The sequence below is a fragment of the Sturnira hondurensis genome, unplaced genomic scaffold, assembly GCF_014824575.4.
Source record: "Sturnira hondurensis isolate 20B ecotype Veracruz unplaced genomic scaffold, ASM1482457v3 Scaffold0021354, whole genome shotgun sequence".
Taxonomy (NCBI): Eukaryota; Metazoa; Chordata; class Mammalia; order Chiroptera; family Phyllostomidae; genus Sturnira; species Sturnira hondurensis.
This window is the reverse complement of record NW_028093985.1, coordinates 7,638,144-7,651,480: the sequence shown is the minus strand read 5'-3', so window position 1 is coordinate 7,651,480 and position 13,337 is coordinate 7,638,144. Positions and strand designations below refer to the sequence as shown.

At 42.3% G+C, this 13,337-nt stretch overlaps 1 protein-coding gene across 4 annotated transcripts in view; it reads right to left on the bottom strand.

Annotated features, from left to right (window-relative positions):
- RASGRF2 (Ras protein specific guanine nucleotide releasing factor 2) overlaps positions 1–13,005 on the bottom strand; it is a 188,293-nt gene extending 175,288 nt beyond the window's left edge. For all 4 annotated transcript variants that reach the window (XM_037032149.1, XM_037032150.1, XM_037032152.1 and 1 more), the window contains exon 1: positions 12,250–13,005. In XM_037032149.1, coding sequence (XP_036888044.1) covers positions 12,250–12,537 — 288 coding nt within the window. In that variant the 5' untranslated portion in view covers positions 12,538–13,005. The remainder of the gene's footprint in view (positions 1–12,249) is intronic.
- Between the last annotated feature and the right edge of the window lie 332 nt (positions 13,006–13,337).

The window sequence follows — 13,337 nt, the reverse complement described above, 5'->3', positions numbered from 1 at the left end:
CAGCTGGTTGCAGACCCTCCCCTTACCCCAGCCAACAACACCCGGCCATGCGCTCACTAAGACCGATTAGAAAAGCTAGATACAACACAAAAAAAATAGTTCATTTGAAAGCATCAGTGAGCTCACAAGACAGCCAGAACCTAAGAAGTAAAGACGTGTTCAAGAAGAAAAGTAAACTAGTGAGCCTGACAGACTTGGAAGTTGTTCCTCTCAAGGAACCCGCCAGTTTCTAAGTGGTGGAGAGCCAAGAGGCCGAGCAGAATGTGGCCGTAAAGAGGCCGTAGACTGAGCGAGTTTACTCACCAGGGCTGAGTTTCTAGCTGTCTCCTGGAGCTGGAGAGAGACCAAGTGGGAAGGAGATTTTTGTAAACACCCAGAATTCCAGGTGAGACCCTGGAAAGGCTATACTTTAGAAATTAGGGCAAAGTGGAAATAGACAAATTCTCACAAATCCTGAAACCTAGCTTTCAGCAGCTTAATCCCAGAATTGATTAACATAAAGTAACCCCATCCTAATGCCTGCAAGAAAGCAAAGTGAATTCTCTCTGATGGGAAAACATCGTGCCGAGCACCAGATTATCTCTTTGATTTCTCAAACGCAATGTCCAGCATTCTAACAAAATCACAAGGCATGCAGGTAACTCTTAGCTTAGTGTTGAGTCCTTGTCAAAACCAACCCGTGGAAACCTTGTAACTCTCCAGCCAGAAATTCCCATTTTAGGATGAATCAACTCAGACTCAAGAACTAACAAAGTAGGAAGAGTCAAACCTTGCTTGTGAAATGGCAAAATGTATTCAAGAACATAATTGATCTGCGTTCAGGAGTTTCTCGGCTTTACATTAAAAATAAAAACAGCAAGCATCCCTCTGGAGGGAACTTTGTGTGCTCAGCTCCCTGGAGCAAAGCCACCAACTCAGTGGGGCCCTCAATTCACAGAGATTCCCGGAATGTCTAGGCCTGTTTCACTGAAGATTTGGCTAAGCTGCAACCAAGCGGCACCCGCTGGAGTCCTTTGGCTAGTCAGCCTCAGGATCAACTATGTGGAAGCAAAAGCAGAAGTGGTTGCAGGGGGCAAACTGAAACTTCAGGAATGCTGCCAACGACATAGCCGTCTGGTCCACACTTGGAAAACTACAGACTGGCAGATTAAAGACACCCTTCTTAGGAAACACAAACCTGGGGGCAAACCACGACTCCTGGCTGAACTGTCTGGAACACTCATGTAGATGGCCATGGGAAGGGGTGGTCTCTGCAGGAACCAATTGGAATGAAGCTGCTGATGGAGCCCGACTCTGTGTCCGATGCGAAGGCTGCCATGGAAGGGCAGACATGTGGCTCTAGACAAAAGTTGACCTTTTGTTTGTCTCACAGTGGGAGAGACCGTGTCACAAGGTGGGGGCAGGCAGGTACCCCTCCCCACTCCTGGCAGATTGGCTGCCTCAGACCTTTGAACCCCTTTCAGGGTTATCAGCGCTGCCTCACCACTGTCAATACTTCTTCAGGTTACTGTCAGCTATTTCCAGCCACACCATTGTGGCCCTTGAAACTAATCTGTGTCCTCAACAATGGACTGATTCTCCAACAGTCTCTCCCTCACTCCCTCCTGGTCCAATTCAGTAAGGTAGTTTGGTCACGGAACACAGGTATTCTGAGAAAGGGGTCATTCCTTCTTGACCACTTCCTGGGTAATACTCAGGACAGAGTGGGGGAGGGTTACAGGGCATTATAGAGATACATTTCGAAACTGAGGATTCTGTCTTGACCGCTGCTGGAAGTGAAGCATTTTTCCCTCCCTAACAGCATCTCCCAGGCCAGCCTGGTTGGCACACCCTCCAGGTGGCAGCACAGCTGAAAGGGGGTGTCAGAGATTCAAACTTAGTTCTGATTAAGTTTTACAAACGCACCCTTGCCCCTCCTGTACCTGACCCTCCCAGATGAAAGATGTAGGTGCAAGTAGGAGATGGGAGTCAGGGGTAGGGCAGGGAAGTGAAGTGAGAGTTACTGGAATAGGACACTTCGATTTTGTGCATAATCACGCTATAAAAATTCTTGTGCAAGCCTTTTGGTGCATATTACATGTATGCATCTCTAGAGGAACAGCAACACTGGAGAGAGAACAGCTCAGACCCCAGGAAGGTCGAGATGGGGAAGAACTTTATGATCTTTTGTCCTGCAGAACTGGCCCTGGGGCCTTCCTCCAAAGGAAAAACAGCCCAGGTGACAAACCGGAGCAGCAGCAAGCGCACTCCTGCGCTTACTGCAGAGCCCTTTGTGATCACGGAGATTGCTTTGACTCCCCAGCAGCAGGGAGCACCCCGGTACTCACCTTGCATGAGAAGCCCCTCCAGATGCTGTCCCCATTCCCATCTACTTCCTGCGCAGAGGGACATCAGAAAGAAAAAGATAAACAGCTCACACTACATGAAAGTTTTCAACAGCTGTTCATCAAAAGACACCTTTAGGGAGTAGCAAGGCAAGCCAGAGTAGGAGAAAATATTTGCAATGCATATAACTGACACAAGACTCATATTTTCATATATATTAGATGAACAATATGAAATTCTGATATTCAGTCATTTTTGATGTACAAAATGGCAATTCATATAGTTTAACTTAGTATTAAATGCTTCTACAGATCAATAAGACCAGACAACTCAATAAAAAATGGACAAAAGGTTGAACAAGCACTTTGAAACAGTCAAATGGTCAATAAATACTTCGAAAGGTGCTCCACCTCCTTATCAGAGAAATGAAAACTGAAAGAAGATACTACTATACACTTATGAGAATGTTTAACACTAAGGAGATCGATGCCAAATGTTGGCAAGGATGTAAAAGCAACTGGCATTCTTACATACTGCTGTGAAAACACACATTGACATAAATTACTGCTAAACACAATGTTTAGCAGTAACTACTGAATATTTGTATGTCCTATGAACCAACAATTTCATTGCCGGGTATACACTCAACAGAAATGTATGTTCACAAAAGACTTGTACAAGAATTTCCATAGCCATATTGTACTCAACGGCCTGCAATCAGAAATGATCCAGATGTCCATCAGACAGTGGGTAAAGAATGGGTATGGGAATTGTGTGCTCATCCAGGAAAATACTACAAAAGAAAGTAACACAATGAACTGCAATACCCAATAATGTGGATGAATCTCAAAGCTATGATGTTAAGAGAAAGAAGCCTGACACAAGCGTACTTACTTACATGACTCCATGCTTAAGTTCAAAACCAGACCAACGCAATCACTAATGTCAGACATAAAGGTGGCAGCTACCCATGGGGAGGAGCAGGGAAGAGAAACAGATGCGAGGTTAGTTTCTGCAGGGCTGACCACATCAATTGCTGGATCTGGGAGTCACTTACAAAAACAATTTTGCTTTGTGAAAAGTCATCGAGTGGCACACTTTGTGCACTTTTCTGTATGTATGCTATCCTTTGAAAAATAGGTTTATATTCAATTTACTGTTAACAAAACAATGTTCAAGTAATGTTTAAATATTCAAATATTAAAAAGTAAAACAAATATGACCATGAACCCTAAATGATACAAGAGGTCAAACAGGCCCAGAAGATAGACATTTTATTGTTGGAAAGATCTTAAAGTGAGGGTGCAAATCTGCTAGGAGAATGTGGCTTCGAATGAATAAATTTAGTGTGGCAAAAAGAACATTCAGGAGCTTGTAGATGTGTCCATAACAATGTCTACCACACCCACCAAACTTTCCATGCAGCTTCCTTCTCCACAGCCCCTGACATTTGGCAGTCAACCCATGGACTGGTCAAAATGTAAACTGAGCCAATCAGATTCTTTCACAGAAATAAGAACCTGAATACACTGAGTACAAAAGAGATGCTGCCCTGAGAATTAAAACAGAAAGGAGCAGAGAGTATGAGGCCACAACACATTGATTCAGCACCATGTGGGGTTGCCTGCAGTTAGGGAAAGAGGACGCTGTGAGAAAACAGAAGCAGTGAGGAGTCAAAGAGGCATAAACACGCGGAAACACAGGCCAGCCAGTGCTGACACCCTCAGAACAGCAGGGTCACAATAAAGTGGAGTGACACTCACCCTCACACAGCTTCAGTTATGCCCATTGTCCCCTCACCACACAGAGAGGTGACCGTAATTCAAGACAACCTCGGTTTGTATATCTCCCTTGCAATCAAAAGGGCCTAAAGCAAATAATCATATGACAGAAACAAACTAACCCTAGAAAAGTTTAGCAACACTAGAAAAAACAAACTACCCACTTGAATAATAAAACCAGAGTAATTGTCTTCAAATAACACTGACAAGGTATTGGGGCTCGGCATCGATTTTGAAAGATGGCTGAAAGGTTGGTTTACGGATGACGTCCTGACTGTTGCAAACTGTGCAAAATCCTGAGTGAGAAGAGCCATCAATGGCATCAGAGGCGGAAGCACCCTTCTCCACTCTAACCCAGTCACCCCAGCTGCACGGCTGCGAGAGCTGGCGAATGGACTTCCAAGAAGGAAAGAGGACCCTCCGTAAGGGGAGCCCTGGTACAGTGCTTTCCCTGTGAGATAGGACAGATCGTGAAAACGGCTTTGCACTGAGATCATGACTAAAGACTTGATTTAAAATGTCTTTCCTTCAGGATTTAATGGGCAAGAATTATTTAAAAGTGAATTCCACCACCTTTATGTCTGAACAACTACTAGTCTTAAGTTTTATCCTTTATAATGATATCAAAGAAAAAAGGATACAGCCATTATAATAGCATATTTTCAAACAGAAACATTACAAACTCTTTCCAAGATCATTCTTTTCAGAGCCACATCAAATACAATCTTCAGTGCCAATCCAGGGCTGTGCCAAAAGGAAAAACTTCTTTCTATATGAGAGAGATAATACGGTATCTGAGACTTGCTTTAAAATAGTCTTTAAAATGTGCAGAGGGAAAGAGAAATAAAAACAAAGCAGAAAGTTGATTGGTGAAGCTGATTGATGGGCATATGAGTGTTCTCTGAGCTCTTCTATTTTGTGTGTGTTAAAATAAAATATTTTTTAAGAGAAAAGAAAAATACTCCCTGAGTGATGCCAGTAATAAAATAAAAAGAAGCGAAAGAAGCATCATATTAGAAAGGTGTAATGGAAACACCAGCTGCCCTGTGTTCTGACTGTTCCCGTGGCAGGCCCCAGGGGAAGGGGTTGATGTGGACGATCATTGCCTGTGAGCCTTGCAACAACCCAATGATATGAGTACTATCGTGAACCCCATCTCACAGGAAGGGGTCCAGGCTTAGAAGGAGAAATTGTTCAACATCATATTCGTATCTGGTAAGTACCTGAGGCAAGACTGAAAGCCCTGCAGTTTAACTCCTGAACTGAACCATACACAATACTACCATCGGAACTGGAAACTGATATTCTTAAACTTAAAAGAAAGTAAATTCTTATTGGATATGCACCATCTTTTATTCCTAGGCATCACCATCGTGACTGCACAGTAATGAGTTCTGATGTTAGGCAATGAAGCTTAGGCCAAGCTAGCAGCTCCCCATTCCCACAGAGCTGACCCCAGGAGCCTACCCTGTAATCAGCCCTCCATCTGACAGCATTGACCCCTCCGGTTCAGTTAGTTCCACAAGGGGCATGGGCTCATAAATATGCTCAGGAAATGAATCAGGCACCGCCTACATTAAATCAGACGATGATAAAATAAAGCATTTCAGGAACCTGAAAAGAATGCAAAGCACCGTAACCGGAGTCCCTCAAATCCCTGCTGTCTGTCATCACAAGTCCCAGCAATGTCACAGTGGCGAGTATGGGAGGAGGCAGTGAAAGAAATGGTGCCCTATGTTTAAAAATAAAGCACTAAAGGGCCAATAAATTTTATTTTTAAGTGTTGCTTTTATTACCACTGTTTTATTTGTAGTTTCTCCAATCTTATATGAATTCTTTCATTAACTTCTTCTACTCTCGACTCTTACACATACATGGACCTTCCCAACCTTCTCATTTCTTCCTTTACAGTCAGAAAAGAAAAGAAGTATTATTTAAATAAACACAGATCAACTGAACCTTTTTTCTTTTTGCCATCTCACTAGAAGTATATTTGGGGCATTTTGCATTCGCTATGGGATGGGGAAGTTCAGGAAAAATCATTTGGGTCCTTATTTTTCATTGAATCATAAGTTTTTCAAGTGCCAATAAAAAGGAAAACTGAGAACATGTGCTTTTCTGCATCTCTGTTCCACCTATTGATACCAATGTTTTCTCAAATAAAAAAAGAAAAAGAAAGAGAAAAAGCTGCTACTATTTTTCCTAAATACACACACAATTATACTTAAATTTCTTGGGCAAAAATGCTAAAATATGCCTTTTGGTGGAGCCAAAATAAGGTATTTATATAATTTTTCAATCAGTTAATATTTTTAAATTACACCAATTGAAATGTGATGAATAATTTTGGAATAATGATTAATGTTTTTGAAATAATGGCCAAATGTTACAAAATAACCAAACATTTACCACAGTGCTGATACCAAATATATATAATTTCTAGTTTTATTTAAGTAGTAACTGGGATTTTACTATATGCAGCCTTAAATTAAGATAACTAATTTCAGAGAGGAATTTATACCATGAATAATTTAACAGAATTATTATACATCTTTAGTTCTGAAAACTAAGCTACCCACCCTGGCCGGGCTGCTGGTCGGGTTGGAGAGGTATGTCCCCCCCACGCCACAGCTGCAGGCTGGGTCCCGGTCAGGGCACATACAGGAGTCAACCAATGAACGCACCAATGGGTAGAACAACAAAAATCATGTCTCTTTCTCTCTCTCTCTCTCTCTCTCTCTCTCTCTTACCCTTCTCTCTCTAAAAATCAGTAACTAAAAAAATGAAGCTACCCAAGTTGTAAACAGATTGGATTTACAACTCACATCTTGAAATGTTAATGATACAAATAAGTATCTATATACTCCAACATACATAACTGCATAATAAATATTTAAGGTTTAATGATAGAAGATCAGTAAATAGTAATGATATAACTCAGTAGATAGACACATATATCTTTCTTGTAGAAAAAAAGTGAGCAGGCATAAAACATAAAACTACCTTAAGATTGAAAATTAGAGGTTTTTTCCCTTTAAGTATTTTATTTTTTTATGCTATTACAATTGTCCCAATTATCCCCCTTTTGGCTCCCTCCATTCGCCCCGCCCCCACTCCGACGGTCAGTGTGTCGTCGTGGTCGTCGTGTTCCCCCCCCCCTCCCCCGCACGTTCGCGTGCATGGTCTGTGCACAGAAGACCTGAGTGGACCCATATGTTTTACCAGTCCGGCTTATTTCAACACAAAATAATCTTAAAGTCTAAGTTTTTGTATTCCACAAAATTAAAATTATATTGACGGTAGAAGACGAGTTTATTGGAAAATATGTATGAAATCAAATTTAATATATAATCTGCCTTAAGCAAGCTGCAATATCGCCCTGGCTGGTGTAGCTCAGTGGATTAAGCGCGGGCCTGAGAACCACGGGATCACAGTTGGATTCCCAGTCAGGGCACATGCCTGGGTTGCGGGCCAGTTCCCGGCAGGGGACTCACAAGAGGCAACCATACATTGATATTTCTCTCCTCTCCTTTCCTTCCCCTCTAAAGATAAATAAATAATAAAAAAATAAAAATAAAAAAGCAAGCTGCAATATCAACAATTGTTTTAATAAACTATTAGTAAAATAAAATAAAATAAAAAGAAACTATTAGCACTCACTCACTAAAACCAGAAACACTGGGTTACCACATTTGCTTTAGGACATATCATTACCCAATAAAAAGAATTTATCATTATCTTTTAATTCTTGAAAGAGGGAAAAACTATGCTATCACACTACAAATAGTTTCCATCATTTAACAGTGCATTTGGCTCTCACTTGTTAAAAACCACAGAAAATACTTGTCACAATACAAATGCATTTTTATGTACATCTGTCACATCAAAGATGGATATTTCTATGTTAAATTTGTAATAAATACAATAATATAAATAATAATGTTTACTGTAGCCAAAATTAAAATAACTAAATTTTGCGCATCCATAAATTACTTTTCTTCATTTAAGTTCAAATGGAAGTATGGCTACTAAGTTCCAGTAATAAATCATTTTCTTCTCTAAATTATGCTTTCAACCTTTTTATTTATAAGATTTAGCAAATATTTTATTCCATTTATTTTTTATTTGCTCAATAAACAATGGTTGAAAACACTGAGTTGTTAATTACATACCAATTGAACAACATGAATGAGAATCAAAAACCACATTCCCCACTCTCCACAAGTATTTCAGGGTTAGCGTGCTTTGCCTAATTTGATAAATGATTAAAATCCTCTGCTTGTGATCAAGTTAGGAAGGTTTAAGTGACTGGCTTGTAATGAAATGACAGGAGAAATCACATAGCCTTTAATCCCTCTAAAATTAAATCAACATATTTAATTCAGCACAAATATGATAAGTATCTACTACTTTAAACCTCCAGAACTAATGAGATAATTCCACCCTCCAAAAAAACAGCTGAAATCAGGCTGAAGAGAACACTTATCATTACCCGAAAAATAAGGATAAAGACAGCTTTGTTCTTGTATGTCTCTGCTGCTGGCAAGCAGGACAGACAGACAGAGCCACTTAGACAGACTGACAGTCATGCACTGTCACCCTAAGGGCAAATATTTTTAAAGGTCCCTATAGAAGTAAACAAATACCATGTAAACTTGTTCATTTAAGCGTAAGTCCCATTTTCTTTGAAAATGTGGTGGTCTACTATTGTATTTCTCAAGAATGCAACTGCCCTTTAAATAGTTTTCAAAAGGAAAATAAGAATAAACAAAAAAGTGATTCACTTACTACAACCCCAAGCCCCCTCCCACCCAGATTTGAAATATCTGAATGTCAGTGGATTTAACTTGTCTCTTTAGCAAGGCAGTCTTCAAGGTTACTCAGTCTTCACATAAGTCTTCAGCAAGATATTGATTATCTCCCAAGAAATCTGTGAACCTCAGTGTTAGCATAGGTAAAAATGAAAACAAAAATGCTACCAGTCTCCAAGAACTGAAAGGGAGGTTCAAATTAAATGGGATACTGGAGGATAATACCAAGCCTGGGTCATATAAAGTACTTACTAAATGTGGATTCCCTTCTTTCTTAAATACCTTCACCTGGAATGAAAGGGACGTTTTTCCTTTTCTGTAAGTGGAGCACTCTTAGAAAGAAGGACCAACAACACACATTTTCGAGAAAAGGAACAACACTTAAAATTTCACTACCTAAACTCATTTTGATTATATCACCCTAACTACCACCAAGAAGTAGCCACCAAGGAAGGTTGACAAAGGAGCCTTATAGTCTCCCAATGACATACCAAAGTGACATCTGGAGACACTATGGGGAAAAATGGGGCAATGCAAATAACCCTTCAACCCAGGCACATTTGGAAAGTGAAAAACAATTTTTATTTTTCTTCTTCACTGGAAACAGTTGAGACAAAGCAGTTCAAAAATTTTTAATTTTTCTTTTGTCAATTAACTTACTTTGAATTATTCTTTAGATGAATCAAATCGGTGAGTGTTTTCTTCTTATAACTTACTTAGAAACACAATTCATTAGAATTTAAAAATTATTTGAAAGAGTATAATTTAAACTTGCATCCTCTACACAGCCAAAAAGCTCACCCTGTCTGTTATAAACTTGGAAACAGATGTCATTATTAGAAAGCAACTTGGAAACCATCTTAGCTAAACCCTTAATTTTTACATATTAAGAAACAGAGCTCATTAACAGAAGGGGAAAAAAGACACAACACTAAGAAATTTGCCTAAAGAAGTCGCATAGAAACCTGGTGGGAGAAACCCACTCTACTTCCCTAAGTCCCATTTCAAGCCCAAACCTTCCCCTATGTTTACGAGAGTGATGGAGATACTAATGAGGAAAGCTCCAGAGGCATTCTGGGGAAAGTGGGCCTAAGGACGGGCCCTGCTTGGTGCCTTGCGTCGGCCCTCCACCTCCCATTTCACAAGGCCCCGCAGTCCAGGTGCTGACATGGAGTGAGCACAGAAGCAACACAGATCAACTGAAAAGGAACCAACCGCTTACACTGTAGATTTAAGGTACATTCTTGTTTCTTATCGTCACAGTTTCATTTCAATTCTTCAAATACACCCAGAGAGGCAGTGATGGAGAAAAGCATCAATCTGCTAAACCAACCAAGTCACAGAAGTGTGCCTCGGGGAAGACAAAATGTACAGATTTCCCAATGCAACCCCTAGTCCATTTGGAAGGCTTGTTCTCTTCCTCTCAGTGTTTCTACAAACTCCAAAGGTTCTCATTTCTAACCTCTTAAAGAGTATAAAATGATTGAGAAGTACTCATAATTTATGTGATAAACAGAAATTTTTTTCAAGAGCTGATCAGTTTAGGACTGCCATCAGAAAATGGCATAAAAATCAAACATTCTGAAGGTTCCATTTCTTTATCAAAGTGCGGTGTGAAGAAAACTGTCCTGAAGATGGGAATTCAGATGAGAATTCAGGTATTTTCAAGTAGAAAAAAGCTGGTTTTCATATAATCGTAACTAAAAGACAACCATATAAGTTGCAACAAGAAACAACTCCCCATCCCCAGATCAGAAAAATAAATAAAAGTGGTTTTCTCCTGATGTTGGTATAAATACAAAGAGAAAACATAATTTGAAATTAAGTCAATGATATATATTCAGAGTAATTTAAAGTATCCTATTTTTTTTAGACATGATAACACTTCAAAGACTTAGTTTGGGTTTCTGGGGCCTTGGAACATACACCTTTAATTAAATCTCACCAGTAAGAAAAGAAAAAAAAACAAATCCTAAATAAAAATCTGTTTCCTCAAAACCTTTCTCCTGCTCTCCATTTAAATGCTGCAATGCATGCCTTGAAATTTAAACTCACATTTCCAGTAACCACATCTACAAAATTGAAAATCAGCTTTTCAAATGACCCTCAACATGCTCTTAAAACCAAAAGGCATGCTTTTTAATTTTCAGATTTATAAGTGTTGTAACAAGTTTAATTAGTTAAGTCTGTTAATGGTTTATAGTGAACCCAAAATGAAAAAAAAAATCAAACTTCTGGCCGATCTGGTGCAAACTCCTCTTAATTGTACACATCGTTACAGGAGCACCAAGGGGTTGGCAGGCACGTTACTCATCATCCCGGCGCTAGCGCCTCCCACAGCCATCCTCGCTGGTTTGCAGTAGAAGCTGTTTAGTCTGACTCGCACGGAAAATTCGGCTGCGAAATATTTTTATGCAACAGTAGAGACAGTCAGCCTCTTTTTTCCCCCAAGGTGGAGATCTAGAAGCGAAGTAAGAATTTGGGAGCATAAAATTAGTCTGCTTTAACTTTAATAACCAAATGGTAATTGAAAAAAATACAAATTTCACATTTGCCGGAATGAGGCGAGAGAGTTACTAAATGTAGAGAGGTTTTTTTTTTCCTCCCTGAGTAGCAAAACTAATAAAATGATGACCCAGAATAAAAAGGTCACATTGGTTTTCAAAGCACTCATTTAAAAGTACAACAGTGAAGCGGTCTTTTGAAACACCCACACGTTTAAACATAGCAAGAATGTGGTACCAAATACTAATCCTGAGGGAACTAGATACACATTTCCCTTCGTAATTAGACCCAGCAGGTCAAATGTTAGCAAGGTAAACTAACATAATCCACAAAGACAGGTTGAAAATGGACAACAGAAAGTGTCTGTCCGTCCTTGGAGCCCCGCTTGTTCCCGGCGCAGCCGGCGATCAAAAACATCTGCAGGCGAAGAACCTACCGCACCAGCCAGGCAAGGGAGAAACTCAACTTTCCCAAATAAGTTAGTTCGGTCTTGCGGTTCTAAATTCAACAGGTGTCAACACCCGTCACCACACTAAATCCTTCCCGAAAGTCTCGAGAAGCAAACGGTGGTTGGCAATGAAGCTGAAAAGCCCCGGCTGCTCAGGGTCAAGTCAAGCGCCTATCCCCAGTGATTACGCCGAGGTGGGGAGAAGGAGGGATGGAGATGGGGAGGCGCCCGAAGATACCCTGCCATTAAGGCCACAGGGGAACCTCGAGTCCAGAACACGGACTCCGCGTTCCGTCATGCCCTAGACCTCTGGGGTTAGAAGAGTTAGCGAGGGAGGCGGCCTGAGGCCGGAAGACTGGGAAAGGAGGGTGCACGGTACCTGCTTGTCCAGCGCGTCCCGAGCCCCGCCTGGCCCGGCCCCGGCCCTGGGCGGCGCGAGCGCCCGCTCGCAGCTGCAGCCCTCCAGGAGGTACATCCCGGCCGGGCGGCTGCTCTGCTCGCCCTCGAAGTAGAAGAGCACATTCTGGTAGAGGGCGAACCACTTCTCGTGCCAGCGGCTTGCCTCCGCTGCCTTCTTGCTCAGGAAGCCGCGCTTGGTGCCCTCCTTGCGGGCCAGGGAGGCCAGGTAGAGGGCGTGCCCCTCGTTGTAGCGCACGCTCTTCTGCATGGTGAGCACACGGGGGGCTCACCCCTGTCTCCCCGCCATCTCCTGGCCGTCTCCCCCCAGGGCGTGCCCGCCCGCTCTGGTCCAGGCTGGCAAAGGGCGCCCCCTTTCCTGCGGCTTCGCACAGGGCACGCGCAGGTCCGAGGGTCGCTCGGCTGCGTCCAGTCACCTTCTCCGAGACCACCGCCTTCCTGGCGGAGCGAAGCTCCGGAGCCCCCGACGCCGGTGCGGAGGGTGGCTCGGTGAGGGCGCCCCAGCCTCTGGCTGCTTCGCTGAAAGTTGGGGGAGCCAGAGACACCGCCGCGGGTTGGGGAGGCGCGACTCGTGGCAGCCTGAGCAGGACTGTCCTCGGGCAACTAGCTCTGAGAGACAGAAGGTAAAACGTCACGTGGGAGATCAGCTGTAATCGGCTTGGAAACCGACTTAAAGGGCAAAGTCGGCACAGCGACGGTGATGGTACAGCTCGCTCACCCTGGCTTTCGTCCCTCCCTCGTCCGCTCAGCTCTGGCTGCTGCCTCAGCGCCCGCGCCAACGGGGCGGATCGTGGGGAGGTGGAGGCGCGTGGCGACAACACACACCCGCTCCCACGCGCGCTGGCACACACGCACAAATATATATACTCACATACACAGAAATGCGCACACACCACGCAGTCACAACGCACAAATGCTTGCGTTTGCACAATTACACATATAACTCTCACACAAACAATACACATACACACTAGTCACAACACATATACACAAAAATATTCACATTGGCCAAAACACTCACAATACTTGCACAGAAAAGTATGCACTCCC